Here is a 27,477-nt window from a genome sequence, read left to right on the forward strand (position 1 = left end):
AAAATGGCGAAGCCACTTAGTATATAAGCACTTAACAGTAATAATTATAGATTAGTAAGCCAACGTACCTACACACGGACAGACCAAAAACAACTCGGAGAGTAACGCCCCATATTGCATCATCTTATTGCAAGATCTCTTAGCTTTCCAGAAATCTCTTTATTTTGGTTAAGAGAGCGAAGCGTCTCAGTTTCATCTTGGGCAAAACGCTTTTGTATGTACATATGTCTGCCCGGCTTTTTGGCTGCTCTCTATACGTCGCATTTCTCATCCAATATTCGTGAAATGTTGTGCGCAGGATCGATAATTTATGGATTGTCTATTCGGTTTTTGGTTTTTTTTTTACAAAGGCTGATCCTAGATCTAGTTAAAAAAAACACTTACCGTAATAATTGATAAGTGATAAGCCAGCATAGCACTGAACATGCATACTAGCACCGCGCACACGGACAGACCGCAGACGCCCCGGAGACAAATTAGCAACGCCCCGTGCACGATCTCGCAACTTGACACGCCTTCGGACACGCATTGAAGTTTAATACGTCGTCGCTTGCTTTAAGCGCGACCCACCCATTTTTCTATTATACTCTTTACAAGGGCAATACTGAAAGTTTGCAGAATCTTCTTTATCTGTCTCTCGGTAGACAGGCAAACCAATTCGTCAGTAGAAAAAGTCGGTAAATTTTGAACAATGTGCGCAAAAGCTCGATCTTCCATTTAAATTAGAATTTCACACATTTTTGTGTGTGTTAGAACTGTAGTATGTAGCTAGTATAAGACTTACCGTAATAATTGATAAGCCAGCATGGAACTGAACATGCACACTAGCACAGCACACACGGACAGACCGAAGACACCCCGAAGACATATTAGCAACGCCCCGCGCACGACTTCGCAACTTGACACGCCTTCGAACACGCATCGGAGTTCTGAAAAAAAACAAGGACATTTGTAATTTTGTCAAGCACTCGTCTTTGCTAGAAAAAGTTCTAGGTATAATCTGGGTTCATGTGACTCTAAAAATTAGAGCGATTATATGTAAAAAACTTAAGTAAGTCACCTGTTGTATGTAGTTGTGACGTGTTCGAATAGACAATACATGTTTAAAAGACAAACAAAACAAATGTCTATTGGAACACGTCACAACTACATACAACAGGTGACTTACTTAAGTTTTTTTATCTATACTAGTTTTACATAAGTACAAAAGTTCTCTTTGAATTCAATTCAATTATTGTTTTGTATAGAATCTATAGGGAGATCCAAATAGTGTTAGTACAGTACAACGAATCAAATTCTTCTTATCTTGGCTCTAATTCTTTGTATAACAATTTATAGCTAGGTGTAATATGACAATAAGCCACTTTTAGTGTTTAACAGTAACACAATGGTTTACTGTAACATAAACGCGACGACCGGTTTGGCCTAGTGGGTAGTGACCCTGCCTACGAAGCTGATGGTCCCGGGTTCAAATCCTGGTAAAGGGCATGTATTTGTGTGATGAGCATGGATATTTGTTCCTGAGTCATGGATGTTTTCTATGTATTTAAGTATTTATAAACATTTATATATTATTTATATATCGCTGTCCAGTGGCGGGGCAAGACCAAAATTTTATGTGGGCAACGAGGCCCTCTGGTGGCGCAAGAAATAACGAACAGTTTACGTTGTGTCCGAGATAAGGGTACTTATTTGAGGTGCGAGGCCCCTCGGACCGCGAGGCCGTAGGCGGTGGCCCACGTCGCCCACGCCTAACGCCGCCTCTGTCGTTGTCTAAGTACCCTCAACACAAGCCTTATTGAGCTTACTGTGGGACTTAGTCAATTTCTGTAATATTGTCCTATAATATTTATTTATTTAACCTTTTGAACGCCACGCGTATCGTACGCGGCGCGTAATCGTGAACCTTGTTGGTACGCATGAAGTTTGATATTGGGCTGTAGCCGCGCGCGTCATAAGACGTCTTTGGCGGTCAAAAGGTTAAACGTATATTCTGGGCACAGGCAGTGGGACGTATATAGGCTGAAATGATTATTATTATAAGTTTAGTACCATCTTCCTTGCCAATGTGAGCCGAGTCCGGGCGAGTGGAGAAGCAGGTACACGTCCTCGCCTTCTTGGTGTATTCACAGTGTTGCAGCTTCTGTAGCCTGGAAATAAATAATGTCATAGAATAAGCTAATCCCCTTCACCAAAATACTGCTTATTTTGTTAGTCGACATCCAGCGTCAAGTAGCGGCTTTATCAGTACCGTTTCTTGACACTAGGTGTCGCGACAAACGTAAAAGTGTATTAAACAATTTACAACTAATATTACAAGCGGAAGGAGTTGAAAATAGAGTTCCGGTTATAATATTAGCAAAGAGAATTTGAAATAGAGGTGGATTATCAAAGTAAACTTTGTAGCCACAGTAAATTTACTGCCATCTTTCGACACATGATTAAAACGTAGAATGCCATTTGACTGCACAAACTTGGCTACCGAGTGAAACACATATTTTTCACCGCACACAAGGAAAAATAACTGTAAAACATTAAGAATCAAATCCAAATGAAGCTATTATATAATAATCACTCAATTTTACAATTATGAGAAAACAACTAAAAATATGCATCAAATTTCTTTATCATTCTTGTGGATAAAATGCTACTTTCTCAACAGCTTTTGAAGTATAAAAAAAACTTTTAAGAACGCGTCGCGTGTAGTGAAATAAATATTCTAATTTACTCCTTTTCACAAGCTATCTCAATGTCCCTTGGCGTTCATTAACTTACTTGTTCATATGTATGTATGTCGTCGTGATGGTGACCAGAACGCAAGTCAGGGCGCAGGCCAGGCAGCAGGCACCAACTACTTTGATCTGAAAATGGAAACCGTACTGTTATCGTCAAATATAGTATTGAAAAATGAAAATGAAAAAAATTAAAAATGATTTATTTAGGTATTATAATTACAGCTTATTACACAGTAGAAGAGTATAACATTTTTAGGAGCATTCTATTGTTAGAAAGCCTAGGAATAGTGTCCTGAGCCCTAAACTGCTTATAGCAATTTTTATACGATATTTTGATACGTTTGTGAGCGATACTATATTTTTTTGTATTAAAGGAAATAATTGAAAATATTGACCCGCAGACTTTGGACCCGCAACCGTAGCAATCTGTGCATTGCTCTTAACCCCTTTTCCAGGCCGCACCAATCTACAAGGTTTTCCCAAAAAAATCAAATATATTCCCATTAATCCAGCTTTGATGATTATTTTTTAGACAAGTCACATATTCCGAAAGTGCAATCTAATTTGAACCTTAAATCGGATGGCTAAGGTTGAAATTCTATTGGCGCGTATGTGGTCGATAAATCGTACTATGCATGGAAAAGGATTAACCAGTTTTTTTGAACCCCGAAATAGCCCAATATTTTTAATTATTTTATGCTCTTAACGTATGACTGAATCGTGAATCTAAACAACAACTTCGTATTATTAGATTTTCCCATTAAAAATGAAATAATCTTAAACAAATCGGTTGATATCAGCCACACAGTCAAATTCTTCCATAAGATACTTCACTATTATAGACACAGCTACTGACATGACATTAATTTATTTAATTCCGCTACCTAAAGGTTGTCTGGGAGAGATCGCTTTTCAGCAATAACACCGTCTGTTGTTTACCTCTTCTTAATGTGCTGCATTATTTGTATTGTTTCTGTATTAAGGTGTGCAATAAGAGTATTAGTATTGTATTGTATTGTATAATAGTTTATAATTATAATGTAAAATAAGAAGCACATATCAAACCATCGGATTTTTGGCAAATATAAATTACGAGTAGGGATTTCCTATTTCGATACACTCAATTATCGATGTTCCTCCCATCTAGTGATCGCTCCTGACTTTATTTGGTAGTGTTCTTTTTTTGGAAGTACATATTATTTTAGAGAAAATGATAAAGTAAGTTACACGAAGCATACGTCAAATTAACTACAGTTTATGAGTAAAAAAAAAATTATAGGGACATTCTTACACAAATTAACTAAGTCCCACGGTAAGCCTAGAAGGCTTGTGTTGTATGTACTCAGACAACGATATATATAATATACAAAGACACCACTGCACCATAGAATAGTTGATAACTCTTTATAAAATAGCGATGCAAAAAATAAATAGCTCAATGGGATAGTCATTCGGAAAGGCACACTTGAAGAAAAACGCTATTATAATAAATAATAAATATTATAGGGACATTCTTACACAAATTGACTAAGAGCCGGTACAGACGGACTGCAACTCGACTGCAACTTGTATGGGAACTGCACGTCGACGTTGCAGTTGGAGTGCAGTCGGCATGCAGTTCCCATACAAGTTGCAGTCGAGTTGCAGTCCGTCTGTACCGGCCCTAAGTCCCCCGGTTAGCCAATAAGGCTTGTGTTGTGGGTACTCAGACAACGATATATATAATATATAAATATTTATAAATACTTAAATATATAGAAAACACCCATGACTCAGGAACAAATATCCATGCTCATCACATGAATAAATGCCCTTACCAGGATTTGAACCCGATTTTATTATTGGATTTTATTATGAATAACGTTTCAAAAATCCTTTTTAATTAAGGTCAAACAGGGCAATTGAAACCATGGGGTATTTTTAGAGTAGTTGCATTTGCCCCATAGTTGAAATTGCCCGGGTAAGCCTTATCATATTTTAACATAACAGGGGATATTACGCACAACTCTTCGTAGAGGGCGCCTCTAGCACATACAGAGGCCGCGAAACACGAAAATGAAGTTTGGTTACCTGCCTCTCTATCACTCTTGCTTATCGAGCGATAAAGAGGCAAATAACAAAATTTTGATCTTCGCGTTAGGCCTCTGTGAACAAACTGCTTTGATGCATCAATGTCATAGTGAAAACCTCTCAAAAAACTGTTTAATGCATAGTATGCTTAAGTAATTTCATGGTTTAGAATAAGTGATAGTGCTGCTCTCTGTCTGCAGAACATTGCAGTATTATATTTTTACGATCAAAACTTGGAGCGATCAATCAGTACAATAGAAAAACATCGATAGTTCAGTTTATCGATACAGGAACATCCATACCTGTCATAAAATTTTACCCCGTAAAATCCGATGCCTGCACAAATCCATGCATTCAGCAAAATAATAACAAGGGATAACATACTTTTCTTACCATATAGCTGTAACGGTTGCGGCGACGAGCGAGGCTCATAATACACACGCCAGTTAGCACCAGCTGAAACATACATTTGATATAAATTGTATATGCATGTCACGAATATTCGCATTCGCATTATTATTTACGAATATTCGCATCATTTTAAACATTCGCATTCCATCAAATGAAGCGAATGTTTTGCGAATGCGAATGTGCGCAGGTCGTGTCCTGTCTCGTCGACTCGCGAATGCGCAGTGCGCGCAAACTGTTTTCAAGTAATGCATGTTGACCAGTACATTTTTCAACACTTTATAACAACGTAATAATAATAACAACTACATATTCCATAACATTCGTATTCGCATTCGCGAATGTGAAGAATGCGATATTCGTGACATCCCTGATGCAGATGTCAATCACAATAAAAAAAATAACTATGATCAACTCTGGACAACGTGGGACTCGAACCCACATCTTTGGATTGCCGGTTCATCGCGTTACCATCTGCATATACAATTTATAGATTGTAGTGGTATGTAGTACATGCCACAAAAAAAGGAAACATATTAACTTATTATTTTGTTGGAATATTACCGGGAAGGTCACTGTCCGGTGCGGTAGTCGGTTACGGCTTTTAACCATATATTAAAAAAAAAAATTGAACGAAAAAAAATCTGTAACAAAAGTACCAGACACCCATAAACAGCTAGGAGAACATACCATAGCAGCTGGCACGGCAGCGGGCACAGTTTCAAGATGCTGCGGGGACTCGGTGTAGAAGCGCACTATGATGTGCTGCAGCGCCAGCAGGCCCCCCAGGGCGGCGGCCAGCGCCCCGCAGCCGACGCACCACCAGGCGTACTTGTGGCGGCGGCAGGGGGCGGTCGTGGCGCAGTTGACGGCCGCTGTGGAAAGAAATAGGCAAATGGTACCTACAAACAGTACCCGTAACATGAGTCACTGACAGTGTCAAAACTGACATATACGCTATCGAGAACGTAACTTATTACTTTCTATACGTCTCGCTTGCACTTATATGCGAGTACGAACGAGATGCGTTCTCGATAGCGTTTATGTCAGTGCCGAACTGGTGGTAGCCACACAGAAATGCTGAAAACACACAACGCGCGGCCGCACGCACACACGTACGTGGGCACATACGCAATACGCACACGTACACAAACACACGTTTTTTTGATAGACTCGCAAATATAAAATGAATTCAGCAAAAAGTTTAACGTGCCATCGTGTTTAAGGTCTACAATTTCATGTTGATTCCAATGAATATGTTTGTTTGGTATTTAATAAGGCATAACTATTATGTAGGTTACAAATTATGACCATTAAGTATTATTTTTCTTCAGTTTTAGCAATAAACAAAAATTATTAATTTAGTCAAGAGTACAAATTAAAGTCAACGCCATCTGTTACTAAAATCCCAAACTCAAACGTACCAAAATACGGCGGCGGCGGCACATAGTGTTGTGCCACGTCGCCCGCGATCGTCGACTGTGGTGTCGATACTTCATATTGTACCAATTGCATCACTCCGCACGCTTGCATATCTTTACTATTAAAAACTAGGCTTTAAAATAAAACCTTAGCCACTACGATTTAAAAGCAAAACACAATCAAGTCCGTTTTTTCGTCATTATTCTTTTTATTCTATTGTTTTGTCGAAGGAACTTTCAAACTGCCCGCCATTTGCGTAAAATCGATATTTACACCCTCTCTGTAAAGAACAATGACCTTTCGATGGAATAACAAACGCATTTGCTATATTTACATTGCAAATTCACTGACTGATTGTAATATTACACTTTTAAAACACTGACACGTTTATTTACTTTTAAATTCACCATAAAATGCACTGGCTGCATATTTGTACACACTTTTGTTTATCATCAGTTAAAATAAAAATACTTCATGATTTATTTTTAATTTCAATACAGCACATCACAAATTAAAAACGCCAGCATTACAAATTGTTTTTCACATCAATTTAATTTAATTAACAGTGTTATTAATATTTATTGTAAGCGAATTAGGTTATGTGGTTTTGACAATGGAGGCGTTACGGACATGCGCACTGGATAAGATGCAGGGGTATTATTTCCATCCCTTTTAATGTGCTCTCTTTAGGTGGACCAAATAAGATGGACCTCCAGAAACATATCAATCATTAGTGATCATAAATAGCATGTAAACTGGTTCGTTTTAGAGAATATTGGTGAACGATTGACACAACATCCCAGGTAATGGTAAGGTATTAAAGAAAACGAATAACTTATGGATTTTACTTTGTACTTTAGTAGGCGTATAAATACTTATAACAATGCGTCTTTGGGCAAAAAATACAGGTAGATTCTATTGTAAGTGAATCTATTTGTTTTTTTTTTTGGAATCTACATGTCTTGTATCGTTTTTGGTATACGTGGGAAGATTTTTTTGACACCTGCTATTGAATTGGCGGTTTTGTGACATTTTTGCGACAGTTTCTTTGTGTTAGAATGGTCGATCAATGAATGAAACTTCTAAAATTAGTTTATGCAATTTATGTGTTCGAAAGACCGGAAAAAATATATTTGACCTGTCTCTCATACGTTTTATTGTTATCTAAACCATTCGGATGGACAAGTGAAACATAAAAGTCGTTTTAGGCATTTATTATCTACAAGTCGAAAAATATGAATTATGCACTACTTTCAACCTATCAATGACATGAATAGGTGGGTACACACTTACAACACAGTTATGGTATGGTAAGGTACATTTTTTTATAACAATCTATATTGATCCTTACGAGTCACTATGTGAGGAATGTATTTTAGACGATGGAAATAATCCTTTTAATTAAGAAAAAAGTACATTTACTCATTTCCACATCGGTCTTTCTTTCCTCTTCTGACTTTCCGAACCATTGATATTTAACTCATACATGTATATGTATCTTATTGCAGATATTATTAATCTCCTCTCCTATAACATGTGCCTTCATTCCTATTCCGTCTACCAGTGAGCAGATTGGTCGGTGGTCGCGGTGGTAACGCTGGCGGGGTATATGACTTGTAGTCTGCTGTCTGTACGCGGCTGATGGCTTGCAGTACCAAGTAGCTTGCACATAGCTACTTGGTATTGGAATATAGAATGTTCAGGTCACTTACCATTGTTCCATCGACCAGTGAGCAGATTGGTCGGTGGTCGCGGTGGTAACGCTGGCGGGGCGCCCGGCTTGGCGGGCTGCAGGGGGCCGGGGTCGTCTGCTCGCGCGTACGCGGCTGATGGCTTGCATGTGCAGGCTACTTGGTACTGGAATATAGAAGGTTCAGGTCACTTACCATTGTTCCGTCGACCAGTGAGCAGATTGGTCGGTGGTCGCGGTGGTAGCGCTGGTGGGGTGTCAGGTTTAGCTGGGGGTGGGGGTCCCGGGTCGTCTGCTCGTGCGTACGCGGCTGAAGGCTTGCATGTGCAGGCTACTTGGTACTGAAATATGGAAGCTTCAGGTCATTTATAGATCAATTTATGTAACGTAAAAACTACCACTATTTAAGGGACCACCACAAAAGTCAAAAGCAGAAATTTGTTTCTCTCCATCTCTGACGCTCCAGGTTTAATATTTTTTTTTTTTTTTTTTTTTTAGAAATATTATAAGAGTGATAAAGATATATACGATCTAGCCCTCAATATAGAGATGAGATCAGGTAGCAACTTATGTTCATAAGCACGGCCTTTTACTTGTCCTTGTTATCTGTCACGTTTACTAAATTGGGGTACTTCGTTAGGCATATAGCTCGTAGAACTGTTGGGGCAGAGAAATAATCATAAAACGATCTTCTAAATTATGGACACTAAACACGAAGAATTTCGTACACTGACCACTCTCACTCTCGCACTTTTAAGTTAGGTTTAGTTTATCCAATGTCCCAACTTTTACATAATCTTATTGGTGAGTCCCAAGATACAGGCTCAGCCTAGTTTGGGGCTCACTGGATACTTTTTGTGTATGCTAATTGTATAGTTAGTTATTCAATATATTTATTCTTATTCTTATTTCTCATCCCTATCGCACACACTCGCCCAACGTCATTGACTACGGGCAACATCGGCGGGAAAGCAATATATTATAATTATACGCGTGCGAAAGAGATAGGGTCGATGTATGAAATTATTCTTAGCGTTTTTATTTTAATGATGATAATGATTAGTATGATTATGATATTTACCTTGTGCAAATCGGAAGTGACAGAAGCGCTTGTGTCGCATTCAGGACATGGGGGAGTCGGCGAGCTGCGGGCTGACGTCACGTCCGGCAGCGACATCGCGGCTGTAATGGAAAGGGATAAAGGTTAGAATCGAATGGCAAACTTGGACATCATCGTAGACCAGTATACTAGCTTAGCACAGGAGCGATGGTATGTATCCCATCCGCGAGATAGACTACCCATCTTTTTTCTTACTATTAACCAAAGCGGGACGGGTAGTCTATGTCGCTAGCGAGATAATAAGCTGGCAGGAATCTCGACCGCGAGCCCTTACTTTTGACCTGTGGAAAATTAGGCGAAAGACTCTAGGTAGCCGGGAGAAGACCTAGCCGAGGCACACATGAAAAAGTTTTGAGACCTCTGTTATACAGGACGTTTATTTAGTTACCTACAATAATTTACGAGCTGAATCTATAGGTCATACTGAGCTACTTTTAGCTAAAATTTACTCTCCCATAGAAAAGGTCAAGGTCAGACAACCAAAATGTATGAAATAGCCTTTTATTTCGCGATTTCGGGGTTAGTCCCATAATAAAAATTGCTCAGTATGACCTATATATTCACCCCGTAAATTATTGCAGGTGACTAAATAAACATCCTGTATACATAGATCAGAATGATGTGATCAGTTTTAGATGTTGGATGAGGACGTTAAAACGAACTGATTAAATGGGAGGCAGGGAGAAACACCAATTTGTAAATAGATAAACAGAAAGTTTTAATTATTAGATATATTATATAGAAAATTGTTATTCAAAATACAAAATGACGGTATTGACTAAAAAATAATACTAACTTATAATAATTACGCTTTAGTTATCAAAACCATAATTATGATAAAACCATAAATAAAGTTATATGGCATATATTGTCAACATTCATAGCCAATAGCCATTCACCCTCACTCCAGTAATAATCCATAATTAGTTATTCAATTTTTAATTAAAAAAACAACGCTTCCTTAAACAAACAAATCAACCCCTCTGCAATTTTAACTTAACCGTGAATTCCATAAACAAAACCATACAGTTCAAAGATCTTTTCGCAAGATGGCGGTAAATGACAGCTGACCGCGACGTCCGGTACGTCCAGATGTTGGCAAAAATAGGGCTGTGCTACACTTATCGATAGTTTCAAGCTAGCTTATAATTTAATACCGTTTTAGGCCGCCCGGTCCTAATAGGTTTTAGTGAGCTTACTATTGAAGTCAAAATTATTTATTATTGTAGAAGTCCATCGTTAAATGAAAAAAAAAATGATAGCATCAAATTATAATGATACCGACATAGGCGAATATCAACATAGATTAATACCTTCGAGTCAATGGTTTTGTTTTTTACGGAGAAATCATATACCTTACTTATCGCTGGTGCTTATGAGAGTATTCCAAAGAGATACTTAGATATCTGTATTCATTCACTGGACAAAAATGTTAAATGTTAGTTAAGTACCTGTATTATATTGAAAAATAGACGGACAAAGAAATCGAGTTTACATTTATATTATTTTTAATGTAGTACATATTGAAATTTACACCAAAGCTTTAAATTATCTTCGCTTTTGGCATCAACTGTATTGCAAGCTTAAATATTATGAAAAAAGTTCTCCATTCCATCTGGCCGAACGACTTTATTATTGTATGATGCCAACTGCATTGCGGAATAAAAATACCACAGATGCTTTGAAAAAGGCAAACCCTTTACGAGTCATTAGGTTCAAATGAATTGCACTCGAGTTGGATACCGCATTCAAAGTGTCTTAAACAATGTCGAATTATTAGCTGAGAATGATATCAGACCTAAGCATTCTATAAATAAACAACTTAGGGCTGATTGCACCACGCATAATAGATGAAATGACAAAAAAATATGGCGCCGGCAGCTGTCATATTCATATGCTATAGTGAACTACTAAGCTTCCTATGCAAGCAAATATAACCTATGAACGTTTTACAAAGTATATTACACATTTTTTTTTTCGTATTATATTTTGAATATAATTCTGTGTTATAAATATAGTAACTATGTCAACGTAATAACACCTAAGTACCTATCTTCAGTCTTTTAGTCTTTTGTCATTCACAGTTTAAAGATAATAAAAGATTTTCATAATTAGACGTAGGAGTGTCTCATGTCCCCCACATATTCACCAAAATACTCTTCAAAACTAAACCTTAACACAGACAAATAACGACTACGAATATATTGTACCTACTCATTGGTGCATTACACCAATCAATTGACGATACGACACAAGGGCTAAAGTCTCATGTGTGATGTGTTATAGGCCTTTATGTAACTGGTGCCTTCAATTGGTAAGAGCGTTGCAACATGCTCCCACGCTGGCCAGTAATCATCATAATCTCTTCATCATTGTTTAAGGCTGTTAAGATATTTTCTTTTTGACCTAGTTACTTGTCACTAACATTTTGTGTTAAGTTTAGTATGTTGGTTAGCCTTACAAACAAACGATATTCAGTAAAACGTAACACAGTAGACTATAAACAGATTTTATGCATTTCTCACCTTATTGCAAATGGAATCGTTTTATCAAGTTGTGTACGAAATTTGTAAAAAATTGTGAGAATTTGTTTGATTTGTGTAGGAATGTCCTATAATATTTAACTTATACTTAAAATTTTAATTGCTAAAAATGTAATTAATTAGTTAAATTATTTTTTTACATAATAATTTACATACATCATTTATTTATAAATATTCCAACATAGCTCTCAGAATTGTACATATTCAAATACATACTAAGTTTTTATTGAGAATTTAGAGGTCTTACCGCTGATGGGTCAATCTACAGGAATCTCGTTCCCTTGGCTATACCTATTCACAAATTCCCAGGAGATTCCGCTCAGCTGTTATGATTGTAGATGGAACTTGGCACGGGTTACACAGATAAAGATAAAGATGTATTTATTTGCAAAAAAGTAGTGATGAACATAGATTTGAAATGCGTACATTTTACTTGAAGAACACACTAAAACTGAGATGCTAATAAAGCGGAATGTCCTGGAAATTTGCGAATACGTATAGCCAGGGAAATGAGATTTTTGTAGAATGACCCTGATACGAAGGAATTCCTGGCGAATTCACTCTAACTTTTTGTCCCTTTTGAATTACACCCATTGTTTATCGTTCCTTTTTGTAAATACCTTTTATATCTTTATAAAAATAAGAATGAATTTGTTGGAATCATTGTACATTTGTAGATGGTAATCCTGTAATTATATATGGTTCCCTATTTGGAATTTCCATATGAGGAAATAAAAATATTGGAAAAATAAAAATGTGTTTTTTTCTACTTTTCGATTCGAAATTACAAAATAACCGTAAATGCCAAGTACATCATATTTTAGGCGGATTTGTAGAAAATTTAAAGGAGTACTGTTATGTATTAATCATGTGCCCCTCCCCTTGATCGACATCAACTTCTCCTCTTTCTACTAATATGCTACTATTGGGACAGTTTTGCTCCTAAGTGTAGGTCACAAATTAAATCTTTTGACTATACATTGCCATTAAGGTTCAAACAGTTATCTAAGACTAAATTTATTTGTCTAGTAACCAGTTATTTAACATTATCCTGAATCAGTTACCTTCAAGTGCCTTAATATCAGCTGGAAGGTGATTAAAATAACCCATTCGCTGTCACAAAAGTAGCCTTTTGTATAGATATCGATATGTGCCTTGTCAAATTGAACTAACTTCAGATTATGTAACCATTTTACGTATTTAAAAGTTGTTAGCTACCTGCAGAAAGAGCCAAACTAATTAAAATCGGAATTAGTTCAAGCTAGTTCTGAAAATAGTTTACTCCAAAAAAATACTTTCGACTTTAACCATTCCGCCCGCACCTTTACTAGTGATGAGCCATTGCAAAAAAAGGTATCGATGAAAAAACGTTGAATTGGCCCGATGTCCATTCATTCAGGTAGACGAAAACCGCTTTGTGTCACTTTATAAACGATTTTAGACTCTAAAACAAACACATAAAATACATTTTAGTTTCTAAAAATAGTGTAAATTCACAAAACAACATCTATTCGTGCGTTACCGATACGGCGATTTTCGAATAAAGAAATGGACGCTTGAACGTTACGAAATCGAATGGAGTACTTCAGAATAATGGTGAGAATTTTACAGACAAACCGCCAATTGTATTATGATAAAATATATCAAACTGCGGTAAGCAATATACGGCAATAATGTTTATGACCTGACCCCACAATTTTCCAACTATGTAGGATCTAAGTACAAACTTTTATACCATACTTTAATTTTCCTTTCTATAATGTTTACTTACAATTTACAATCATATACAATGCATTGTATTGCGTAGTGTATCTATTAATAAGGGTTCTATATACCTAGCAGCAAATAACTTTTGATTTTCGAATTTTTCACCGAGCCGACAAAGTTCAACGAATTCTATCGATCAGTGAAATGCGGCAATTGATAGAAAAAATGCATTTGATTTGTTCATGCTTTATGGGGCCCTTCACATATATACACAAGTGTAAACATATTTTATTTATATTTTAAGTTTTTATAAATATGAACTGAATTGTGTATTAACATATAAAGCAACAATAATGGACTTTTAAATCCTTATTAATGTTAAATATTAGAAAGTTTGTTTTGTCTTTTCTAATTGTCTTAACGACTAGCCTGCGTATGGTCGGGCGGTGGTATTCATTGGGGTAATTAGAGAGAACGTTTAACTTTTTACCTGACGCCTCGGGAGAGGAGGGTAACCTTCGTTTCAGTCTATATTATTATATTTTGCTTGTTCTTTCTGTTTCCTACAGTGAGAACTGAATGAATATATGAATTTAACTAGTATCATTAATCTAGACTGACAATAAACATAAAGTTGTGTAATATGAATATGCTAGCTCACATTATAAACTATAGTTAAGCAACTATTAATTAAATCGATTTAAATGTGAATTATTACAGAGTTTCTGTCCCAGTCTTAAAGAATTGATTCTCAGCTCAGATACAGATCGGAAAGCGATCCCAATAAACAACATTTTATTATTTTTAGTTCTAAAATATCGACTCGATATGGATGAATATATATATTTTTAGAGATTAGAAATATCGAATCGATAGATACTTATTCTATTTGTCCTCGTGGATATTTTAGAATTTGACCTTACCCCTAGGCTAGACTAATTATGCTCGAATTAAAAAAAATGCGAAGTTTAAGACCAAAGAATGCAAAGATTTGTCTGAGGCAGTCAGGTAAATAGTCATAAACTTCAGGTAACGGATCTCTAAAAAGCAATCGTGACGTCTCCACGCGTGATTAAAGAAATTTCGATCGGTTAACTAAAGGGATACCGGGAAAGTAACTGTTTGATGTTCAGATTGATGGTGCCGGTCTGGTCTTTGTACGTGTTTAAATTCAATTGCCGAAACACTACAATTGAGTTCTTAGGCTTAGATTCTCAGTCTTGTGTTTCAATTTATTTAGCCTTAATCGTAAGTTTTCAAACAAAAATTTACTACCTATCGGGGTGTGAATTAAATAACACAGGCTTAAAGATGTAATAAATCGCTCTTGGCAATCGAACCGACATTTTTGTGTAACATCGAAAAATCGATAAACTTTATCTGCCTCTATATTGCTTTACATTATCGATGTTAGCAGGTCAAGATTAGTACCCGCTGAAGAATATTGTTGATATGTATAATATGTAGTTTCGTTCTTTTCAACTTCATTCACGGATTGAATGTAATCGGCACAGAAAATATCTCAAATGAGTTTCGTTTATAATCTTTATAATGTACTTAGTACTTACTCACAATAGATAAAAGCTACAATTGTTTTTATGAAAATTCACACTATCTTGGCGACTGATCAAAATGTACACAATTTTATTCTAAATTCAACTCATCAATTTTAACATTGACAACATTTAGCGTAGATATTTTAAAACGAATAATGTTTTCCGTGATGTAACCTGCTCGTCGAAACTTCGAAAGGAACATTTTTCTTGTCACATATTGTAAAGGCTTTACCTGCGGTAGGCAGGTCACAAAAGATCTGGTTTAGAAAGTGCAGTTTTGCAAGCTTAAAGGTTGCACGGTGCACTAGTGTGAAATATTTGAGATGCCGCGGCCTACCGTAATCATGACTAGTAGGATAAACTAGAATTAGATTATGTTTTGGCAGTGCGGTATGGTGTTGGGAATGTTAATATATTTCATTATTTAATATCATGTAAGCTTGGACGAATGTAGGACGCAGTTCCTACAGTGTTGTAGCATTATTTAAAAAACTTTTGAATACACTATTTTAAAATTAGGAGCAACAACAGCAAACGGTCTGAATTTTCAGTAATAATTTTAAATTAAAATCAAATTAAATTAAATATAACTTATTATGAGGCAACTAAGGTCCAAATCTGACAAACGAACATACATACAGTCAAGGTATTAAATATGGATAAGGACAATGTAACCAATATATGTACACACTACCTTAATATATAGGCAATAAGCTCGTGTATACATATTTTTTGGCACTTTGTCCGTATCGATATTTAATATCTTGACTGTACTATAGTACAATTTTATAAGCTAAAAATTATTTCGGCGAAACAGTTTTCAGTTCTGTAATAAACATGTAAATTCACATATTACACAGATAAATTCAACACATTTGCTGCTGCTTTGCGTAATGTTTTTAGATTGATTGAATATTGTCAATAACATCAAAATACTTATAGTTATTCTACAATCAAACAGAACCAAGTCTGTTTCACGAATCAGAGAGTTCTAAGAGATAAAAATCATACATTAAAGTTAATAAACTTTTATAGCGTTATGAGTTATGGATAAATCGATTACCGTCCCATTCCCATCGCGTGAAATGTACACATCACATTTTATTACTTAAGCCCGACACAGACGGAGCGATAATATACCAAAAGATAACTAATAGCAAGGCATGTTACGATATATTTTACGTACCATTTGACAGAGTCCACACACACTATATTATCTATTTTGGTTTTATATTGCACTTTATAAACTACTCTCTACGCTCATTGTTAAAATTTACACCTCCGGCAGGAGTCAAACCTGCGACCATTGGAACACCGGTCCAATCGTTCCGTCAATGTATTGAGCAAAAATTCGCACACATGTCGTAGGCATCCGTGGCTCAGATGGTAGAAGCGATTTAAAAATTGTTTTCTCATAAATTAATTCCCTGGCACTCTCAGTATAATCGAATTCAAACGTACATTTTCATCACAAAATGTGAAAAATGATTCCTAAATAAGATGTGTATTTTTGGTATAATTCGCCGGAGCGTATATACCTATGTAATAAGTAGGTATATGCACACAAGTACAATCGAAATGCATGTGCGAATGATAACAAAATTATATCATGTTACATAAACTGATTGTATGCAGGGGGGGGGGGGGGGGTCACCTCTCTCTGTATCTGACTGTACATATACTATAGTTTTGACACTTGACATCAAAACTGATGTTCGAATCGGCCTCAAGCAAGGCGCTTATGAAACCCCTGGATACCAACGTTTTTTCTGTCTGCTTAAAAAATGACATAATACAGTTTTGTTTATATTTAGAACTTAATCGTACCTTTCCGTGCCTCCTGCAATTTTCTTGCATAACTTGAACTAAATTAGGTAAGTAGTGAAAGTTTGATATGTACATCCACGAATCGTGAGTAATTGTAGCTTATTTTTCACCGCACAATGGTATTTCGCATCATTTTGTGTCGGGGGTCAGAGAAAGTTTACCAAAGAATGGTTTGTGAAAAATATCGATAAAATGGTTTCACGACACTATTGAATAAGTTTATTGCTATAGAAAAAAATATATTTTTCACCACACCAGCTAGTAAAGGCTCTCTTGGTTGTACAAAAACTGATGAGAAAGTTGCATTTTATCCACATGTGGGGCAAAGTAATTTAAATTTTGACTGGTAAAATTGACTTTTAAATGATGTTTTTGAATGACAATATTTAACTTGTATTTAATAACATTCATTTTAATTTCCTTGTTAGTTAATATTTTCCTTGTGTTGGTGTGATGAAAAATGTTGTTTCACTCAGTGGTAAATTCTGTTTAACCTTCGTGCTTTGAATACTTAAGATTCCATTTTTCGAACTACTCGCTACGCTCGTGATTCAATTTTGGACACTTTCGCTTGCTCGGGTATCAATATTAGCACGAGAAGTTAACCAACAACTTTGCTTGTAAAACAAATTACTATTCTGTGTGTGTCGCTTAGGTACGACTCTTACGAGTATCACAAATGTGAAAGAAACATTATATTTTTATGAGTAGGTATGCAAAGTGTACAAATATAATAATTATAGCTATAATAGTAGGCATTCCTACTCTTTAAGTATTCTAATACTTACTTACTATTGTTCTTTAAAATCGAGCACCAAACTACGTTTGTTTGGAAAGTTAAAAAGATTTGACCTGGCCTTGTAATACAAATGAAAACCTATCTATACATATAATAAAGCTGAAGAGGGTCGAAAGTCTGTACATGGAAGATATTCGAAAAAAAGTTGGCTGGGGATACTTAGAATCGATAACAGAACACGTTATAACAGTTTTTAGAATTTTTGTCTGTTTGTCTGTTTTTCTGTTTGTCTGTTTATTTAACCGCGCATCACGTGAAAACGGCTAAACGGATTTTGATGCAAACTTTACTAATCTGTCGAGAAAATCCCCGGCCAAGTTATAGGCTAAAAAAATTCAAGGGGGGGGGGGGGCGTAGCCACTACACTCGATTAAGTTTGCATCTGAGTCTTATGGCGCTACAGAAAAGGAAAGAAGAAGGTGCAAACTTTTCTTGGTTTTTTTTTTTGGTTTGAAGGAGGTGCAAACTTTTTTCAAATATATGCTATGACTATCGAGTACTCTGCTAAACTAACAGATGGCGCTGGAATTAAACCCCGAGAAAGGATTTTGCCGAATTAACTCTAAATTTAGAAGAGGGGGTACGGATATAAACAAGTTTAATTGTATTTAACAGTAAATTGATTGTCACACATTGCACAGTGACATCTTTTGGGGAACTGAGTAAACATTTAGTAATCAAGTAAACTAATAATGAGTTTACTTAAATACTTACGTATTGGTGGTAAAATCAACACGCGCATAATTGCATAATTATTTAAAAAAATATTAATTTTCTCCGTCATGAATTATACCTAATCGTAATTATATCGCATCCATATTCATACGTATAGCCTTCTTTAAGCACTTAAAGATGGCCATGAAGGTGGGTACTTTGAAAAAAGTTTTCTCTGACGTTTGCGGAGTAAATGTCAAACGATTTGGAACTCGCATTTTATACGCGTTTAAATGCCTTCCCGAAAAAAATGAAATCTTTCGGGAAAGTCTCGCAACGCATTAAGGCTACAAGGGGCACGGTCTCAGGAGTCTGAGGAAGACCACGGTAAGAGACTCAGTGGCGCTCTTGCCAGGCAGGCCGCTTCACTTTCGGCTAAATGCATGCCAGCGCAAGTCTCCGTTGCGATCCCAAAGACATCGTACGCAATCTGTGAGATCGCTCGAAACTAGCGACGATCGTGATTTCAAACATAGCCACGACTACCAGAGACGTTATGCAGAATCGTTCCTTCCGTCCGTGAAAACCTCATTCGGAACGGAGACCTGACACAGGTAACGCAGCGTGAGAAATCTTGGGTTTGTGAGAGAGTCATACTCACGCAAAAAAAAGGAATAGGCAGCGGCAGTTAATGCGCGGAAATCGAAGGTGAACATGCAGTATATAATTCCTCTAACACTGTCTTGGATGAAGGCAACGTCACAACATACCCGGTGGAGTTCCTAAACTCATCGAGTGCTTCAGGATTCCTAGCACACGTTATGCAATGGAACCCGGCTAAAAGTAGTGCAACTGCAGCGAAACCTCATCGAGGCGCAGATCCTGATGGGGTGCGGCGCCAGAGAAGCCGTGTTTATCCCGCGCATGCCCGTCATCTTGAGCAAGTTCCCGTTCCGCTTCAAGCACCTACAGTTATCCTAGAGCGTCTGCTTTGCCATGACCATTAACAAGTCGCAGGGGCAGACATTGCGCGCCGCCGGCATGGACTTGCGCACGGGCTGCTTCTCGCACGAGCAGCTCTACGTGGCGTGTTTGCGCGTTACCAGCTGCACGGAGCTATTAGATTGACAATGTGATGTACAAAGAAATATTGTAAAATGTCAATGTTATGTAAACATACTTTACATACCTATTTATTTGTATGTGACTGTAGATATAATTGTATGTATATATTTGGGTGTGCATACATAAACGTAACTGTAAATAAAATGCAAATGCTCGGCCTCACGATTTTGATTTCTCTTCTCCTTTCCTCTCATCTTACTTCTAACTAATATTACACCTAAATCCGAAAGTATGTTATATGTAACCTGATTCTTATATACAATAAATAACTTTGAACTTTGAACTTTGGAAGTATGGATTTCTATGTGTATATTTCTTACCTTTTCATGGACCGATTTGGATGTTATTTGCCATGGACATGATTTGGATAGGTACAGTCAAGCACGTAAAAATACAAAAATGGTACTGTACTGTCCGATATATACCTACTATTCTATGTCGTTTCAATCACCTCAAAAATTTGAATAAGCGCGAAAAAATCTTTTGATTTTGGAGTGTAGTTTAAGTGGTACCTAATTGTAAAATATTTTATCTGGACTTTAGTCCTCTAGCGTATCCATCTGTCAACTTTACTTCAAGTTCCACCTCCATGGGAGAGGGAGAGAAATTAGGGGCGAAATAGCCGCTTAATAACAGAAACCGAATTCCACGCGGGCGGAGCCGCGGGCACAGCTAGTAGCATTATAATAGGGTTGTTTCCATCTACAAATCTTAGGGCAGAATTTTATCCCAATAAATTCTTTTGGATTATAAGAACATGTTAAACTACTTTTAGGGGACCTGTAATGACCATATTTTTGTAAATATTGAATTTAAAATATCTTTTGGCACACGTCACGTGACCAAACCCGAAACGTCATTGAAGATTCTGATGACGTCACAACTTTCGGATTGACACTGTAGACAGCTAGGCGATAAACAACAAATGACAAATGTCAGTTGACAGTTCGTATCTTCTACGTGTGTATGTAGTTATGTGTCAAACCGTAAACTGTGACGTCACACTATTTTCAAAGAGCGTTTTGGGCGCGAAAGCATCTGTCAAAATATATTTTGTTCATTTAACATATTTAAAGCCGTTTTTAGTATAAAAGTTGATTTTTAGGGCAACTTTTAGTTAATATAGAACGTATTACATGCGTTTCAAAAAATTGGAAACAACCCTATTACTCTTTTATTACAAGTGACACATTTCAAGGCATGCTGGATATCGTCAACCTAGGGGCTAGTCCATACATACTTGTTAGAAAGAGATGAGCAGGTATGGTGTGACCGCCAGAGACCTGTTGGTCTCTTTTTTTAGTGGGCTTCCAGACAGGACAATCTAATTTACAATTTGTTCAGTAATGAACAATTAGATAACCACCAATTTTAGATTTACGTCATTTACGGTGACAGTCGAGTGCTTTAAAATAGAAATTGTCCCCAAACTTGCATTAGCATCGACGCATAAGCATTTTTGAGTTCACACCTCCTTATTTGATCGGTCACAAATGTCACAATCTCCTAGTGAGTATTATATTCTTTGGTCACAATCTTACAATCAAATCAAGTCCAGTCCAAGCTGATTCCACCGAACCAATTTGTGTTATGCGTCAACACCACTTGATTAAATTGTGCGACAAATTGTTCCGTCTGGACACTGCAGCACTGCTATAAATGCTAGAGAATAACATTTCTAGTTTAGCGTTAACCATTGTTAAGCCTCTAATTCATACGACGCCATTCATGGCAGTTATAAAATGCAAGTCTATTGACAGCTATTAAAGTTCAAATTTAAACAATTAATTGTTATATGATATGCACAAGAGGGTTTGTTACAAGTGAGTCCAACGCCTTGGACTGTGAGGTCAAGTAAAAGAATTTAGAGTCAATTAGCGAAATTATGTTACACCACGCTGTATTGTTGTTTATATTGGTCACATTGTTAACTCACAATCCGCAAACCTTATTGAAGATACTCGTTTAAGGTTCATGATCACTTAAGAGAGTTGCAATTATTAGAGGATAATCTTACACAAAGCTTGTAGTTATACATTATTTATTGTGCTATGGGTACTTGGCAACGATATACATACATTACCATTATATATAGATACGAGTAAATACATATTTAGAACAAATATTCGTGATAAATATACAAATATACCTGACCTCCTGCTTTGTAGGCAGGGTCACTTAAAACTGGGCTAAGAGGCCGTTAAATTGATGCCTACCAGATTACATTACTTATATTTGATTTTGAATTTGGAACACCCGATTACCCTCCTAATTCCCACATTCTTTAGATTTAATTTTGAATTTGGAACCTTGACTTAAATAACAGTTAAAATTAAGTTTTATAAGGGCTCTGGTACGGTCGCCTTTAGATATATCGGAGCGGCAGAGGTGCTCAAAAATATGTGAACACGGACTCTAGCGCCTGGACAATAGAGGCGTGTTCAGATATTTGTGAGCACCTTAGCCGTTCCGATATATCTGATGGCGATTGTACTCAGGAGATTACGTATGTATTTAGATATCAGTGGCAAACAATAAACCTACAGGACGCACTTATGGTGTCGAATGAGATGGATGTATGTGACCTTTGTAGATATTTTATTTTAATAACGCAGGCTTCGTCAGGTGGCTACAAATACAACATGTTACGTCCAAAATATACCAATGATGATATCCGCATCAGGTGTTATCAGATTATATAGGTCATTAAATAATCGTCACGAATCGTACCTGGCTCAAATGTCCCCATTCCCCTGGCAGCGTTGCCGCGCTGAATAGCCAATGAGATCTGTTGGACAGGTACGGTCCGGACCGAGGGTCACACCCCCTGTCTCTCAGCCGCTGACCCAAATCCCTCACAAAGTCCCTGGCCTCCACAGCCCAAGGTCCCGCAGTCTCGACGGCAATTAGCAAAAATTCGTATACTGGTAAGGTTAGTTATTTAATAACTCATATCTAAGTAAAACGTCAGATTATTTTAAATTTAATACAATTCATAGCCTACCTAATTTATAATAGTCCGTCTCTAAATTAGGAGTTGTTCTTAAGACAATGACCATGCATTCGCTGAAAGAGGTTAATGTCTTATCATTTAAGACTTAAGAGTATAACAGTGGCTGACAGTGTTTCCTGCGAACTAAGAGTGCTTTGTTATCACAAGTGAAACTTAATTTAACATTCGTGAGACATATTCTAAAATATTTAAATATAACTGTTAAACGCATTTGACTTTTTTCTTCGCTATTGGCGACATATTTCAAACCCATCGAGGGGGTCCTTCCTCAAACTTGAAAAAAAACCTCAGGCGAAAAACGTCAAGTGAGTGTAACCGTGATATTTAAATATATTTTTGTTGTTTAATTCATTGCATGTTTGCGAAAAGCATTCTTCCTGGTCTCTGTAGTAATGTTCTATAGCGTCATTAACTCCATAATGAACTTTCAGTTAATTTGACTAGCTTTCAAAATATATCTTCACCGGAGAGTTGAAACTAAGACGGGCAGATAATTATTTGTTGAATATGCTAAACGTCACGATTTTGTTTTTTGGCTGCCTACACTATCGCATTGGGAAACTGTAAAAATAGCTGTAAAATTTATTAAATAAATATATAGATAAATACATATATAAAATGGCCCACGTTCATCCCCAGGATGTAAGACAGGAAAATAGGCCTCAAGCTTACTAAATACCGTTAGTCATTGTTTCTCATTTATTTTAAAAATTATATAATTTAAAAACACAAATCATGTGTGATTTGCACACAACATTCATATTAAAATCTAAAATGATAAATCAATTCATAAATTAAATAAATTAAAAATATCACAAGTCCATAAAATAACGGCCAGAATTTAGTCATAATTTATAATATCGGTATGGATTTTAGGACTCGCAAGTAAGACAACACTACGCACTCAGCGCAGAAATGTGGTATCAACGGTCGTTATGAAGAATTGCTTTTAAACGAGTCCCGGCATTCCTGGAATGTGTATAAATAGCTATTTAGAAACGAGGAAGAACTGCTGATGAAATAAATGCCGGGAAGCAATCAATTTTTCCCGGAATTAAGATACGATAAGATAAGAGGAATTTATTAGCACAATAAGAACATAAATCATTGTACATACATTAATAAGTATACACGGTGTTTTTTTTGATTTGCGTTAATTTCAAGGGTGCATCCCTGAGCTTAAATTAAGTAACTTTCTCAAAGACACCGATATTCTAATTAACTCAATTTCGGAGATAATCCATAATTAATTTTTATCTTATAATGCCCTTACGAGCGTGTACACTTACCTTAGGGCCTGTTTACATATTGATTAGTGTTCAGTACAAGTTCATACATTTACTCCTAAACGTAAAATACTATCTCGGACGATTGATGTTCGAAGTGACATTGATATGTCACAGTTTTCAATTGTTTGGTTGAGTTAAATTTAATTCCCGTGTTACAACAACGCTATATGCAACATTTAGTTATTTTTTATAAAAATAAAAATAATTATAAAATAGCAAAAAAAAATTTTTTTTTTGCAAATTAACTATGCCCTTTAGTTTCCTTAAACGTACTTACCGATACCCCTAAGTTAACGGAATTCAATAAAAACACGGTGTATAAAGGAACAGAAAATTGTGCTAAAAGGTCTTCACTCAGCTTGAAGGAACACTACGTGCCGCTGATTTTCAGTGAAGCCTGGTAAGACTCAAAATAAGACTAGAACTAAAATTAGGTGGCACTAATATCCAAGAAAACATAACAACATAGAAAATAATCATAGGGAAAGTAATCATTTCGTTTTTTGCATTTAGGCATTTTTTTGTAAAATATTATAACAACGACATAGAACCACGAAAATAAAAGTAGGTAACAGAAAAATTAGTTATAACATTAGTATATATCATGTTTATGATATACAAACTTAAAACTATTAGTTTAGGCACTGTCATTAATTGCAGATACGAATTTAAATTCTTTTACAAACTAGAATCAATATGCATACCATTGGCAAATATTCATTGAATATTGTGTTTTAAATTTGGTTCTACATTATCGATAAACTTACGTGCATCACTACGGAAGCATTTGTAAGATGCTGGTAAAATTTTTAATGCCCGCATAGCCCGCAATAATAAAATAAATTTTGTTTTTTTGTGAAGCATCATTTATAGCACCTATCACTCTCCTTTAACAACGGTTTGTTTTCATGTTTTTTCTTGACACATTTCAACATGTACTTATTTAATAATATAAATCACATCTTTAAAACTGATAACATCGTCAACGACTAATACTATTTAAACGATTTAAACAGATGGTCATTGACTTAAAAAAAACAATGATTTATTCACTTTCCTTATTTCATGCAAAACAATCAAGTTTTTATCTTTCCTAATTACTCGTGTGTATAATTCATACATATTTAATCTTTCTTTGAACCATGAGGAGGCAATCGATGCATTCTGCAAGGCAAAGGCGTTCTTGTTTTCTCACAATAAGCACGCTTTATTGAATTAATGGTTTCATAATTAATTCAAAGCATATGCTGTGCACGTGTAAGATTTTATTTTTTTGTCTTTCAATTCAAATACAAATGTTCATTAAACACGTAAAACATACAGAAAGTAAAAAACTTGTAAGAGACATGTTTCATGGATTTAATTAACTTTTAAATCTCCATATATCAATAAGATACGATAAAGTTCGTTTACATCAGAGTATTTTCAAAAATGTATAGAAAACAATAACATATTTGAGTCAATTTGTTATTATTATTATTATTATTTTTAATTTTTATGAATGGACATATGTATGTCAGGCCTTCAGGTAACAATAAAAGTGACTCGTCAATGCATGATTGCCCTATCCGGTGTGGCAATGGCAGATGTTTCTTATAAATAAGTATATTTTTTTCCTTATCAATTATTCCTAATTATTTTATATAATTATAAAGCAGGTTTTCTTAGATGACAAATTAATATAATTGTATTCATTTGTCTTGTAGAAATTCTTCTACTTAATACAAGTTTTTTAGGGTTCCGTACCCAGAGGGTCAAACGGGACCCTATTACTGAGTCTCCGCTGTTTGTCAGTTCGTCCGTCCGTTCGTCCGTCTGTCACCAGGCTGTATCTCATGAACTATGATAGTAGCCAGTTGAAATTTCTACAGAGTATGTATTTCTGTTGCCGCTATAACAACAAATAAGTACTAAAAAGTACGGAACTCTCAGTGGGCGAGTCCCACTCGCACTTGTCCGGTTTTTTTAATACTACGTCGGTGGAAAACAAGCATACGGCCCGTCTGATGCGGTTACCGTAGTAGCTTATGGACGCCTGCTTGTATCTTTATACGATTAACCTGTTAAAGCGTCCTCATGGCAAGCGACAAAGTGAGAGTTTTTCCTTGGAAGTTGGAAACGACACGTAAGGCCGCTTGCCGAGGTGTCACATGCGCGTTAACGGCCCTGTATTAAAAACTTATGGTACAAATCCAGGTCCTTCACAGTCTAGTCAACTCTTCAACTTGACACATTCCTCTGAAATGCAATTCAATTTGTCAACAGCCCACATTTGCGAAGCAATGACGGTCATTTGAGCCCCTCGAACAATAAAATTACAAGAGTAAGCGTAAGTGACATCAAACAATATTGCTTCTTACGCCATTTTAATACGATAAGTGGTAGTGTGGGAGAAATACCGAGCTATTCTCTATATCAATCGTTTGATTACACTCGACCGCCATTGTATGCTTAAATTACACGCCTTTTATCGAGTAAAATTATATGATATCTATAGTAATTGCTTCTTTTGACAACTGACTGTCTTCGTGCATGTAGGAAAAGTAAATAAAATAATGAACTTCGCTTATGCGATTGTAAAAATTTAAGGATTATTTACGTCAAATTTAAAATGTAAGAAGTTAACTTTGGGCATAGGTTTGACATTGTGAAGAATTTATTTATTGATATATATTTGATAATGATATATATATATATATATATATATATATATATATATTTATTTATATTTATATATATGTAGTAAACAGTTGACGATCATAATATAAATAAGGTCCGACCGAGATCTCGGTCTCGGTCTCGGTCTCGGCATTCTCGGCCAAAAATCGAGCCGAGATCTCGGTCTCGGCTCTCGGCCAAAATGGGCCGAGATTCTTGCCGGGACCGAGAATAGGCAATCATTGGTAAATTTGAATTTTCCGCGCACGAGCGCCCCGGCGGCGGTCTAAGCCACTCGTTGGTTGCATCGCCCGGTTGGTGTGACGTTTTTTGTGATTTCAATTGGTTTCGTAGCCACATTTTTAGCCAATTACTTATCAAATACTAAATGTTGGGATCGGATAGGCGCGGTTGCAAGTAATGACTTGTTCATTTGGTTTTTTTCGTTTTGTGGTTGTTGTTATTGATGAATAAATGAGTATATATTGTTATCGTGATGTAACTTAGATTAACTTGTTGTGAGTGGAAGATGACACTGGATATTTTATATACTATACTTACTGGAATTTTAAATATATTTGTGTTAACGGGAAAAAGCAAAGCAGTAGGTAAGTACAAAACGACACCTGTGGTGGATATTTTGGGTTACAATATAGAACTCTTTATTTTGATTATTGTTATTTTATCTCTTTTTATGCACATCTGTACCGAAAAAACCGGCCAGGTGCTTGTCGGACCACGCATAATGGAAGGTTCCGTACCTTCATACAATACAAAAAAGCCGTACAAGCAAAAGAGCGTATGTTAGTGGCACTTTCGTCGCTTTAATAAGAAGATCAGTTTTTTTATAACTCTTAAATG

General features: G+C 36.1%; 1 protein-coding gene across 5 annotated transcripts in view; it reads right to left on the minus strand.

Annotated features, from left to right (window-relative positions):
- The window catches only part of LOC133532312 (uncharacterized), a 63,361-nt gene that overhangs the window by 33,916 nt on the left and 1,968 nt on the right, over nt 1-27,477 (minus strand). The window contains exons 2-8 of one of the 5 annotated variants that reach the window (XM_061870925.1): nt 9,407-9,507; nt 8,522-8,666; nt 5,904-6,088; nt 5,199-5,261; nt 2,776-2,861; nt 2,053-2,150; nt 785-929 (exon numbers count right to left, since the gene is read on the minus strand). In XM_061870925.1, coding sequence (XP_061726909.1) covers nt 785-929; nt 2,053-2,150; nt 2,776-2,861; nt 5,199-5,261; nt 5,904-6,088; nt 8,522-8,666; nt 9,407-9,502 — 818 coding nt within the window. In that variant the 5' untranslated portion in view covers nt 9,503-9,507. Of the gene's footprint in view, nt 1-784; nt 930-2,052; nt 2,151-2,775; nt 2,862-5,189; nt 5,262-5,903; nt 6,089-6,637; nt 8,117-8,521; nt 8,667-9,406; nt 10,163-27,477 lie in introns of those variants that run through there. The other 4 variants (XM_061870922.1, XM_061870924.1, XM_061870927.1 and 1 more) reach the window with 4 other exon arrangements.

This window comes from Cydia pomonella, chromosome 26 (genome assembly GCF_033807575.1).
Source record: "Cydia pomonella isolate Wapato2018A chromosome 26, ilCydPomo1, whole genome shotgun sequence".
Taxonomy (NCBI): Eukaryota; Metazoa; Arthropoda; class Insecta; order Lepidoptera; family Tortricidae; genus Cydia; species Cydia pomonella.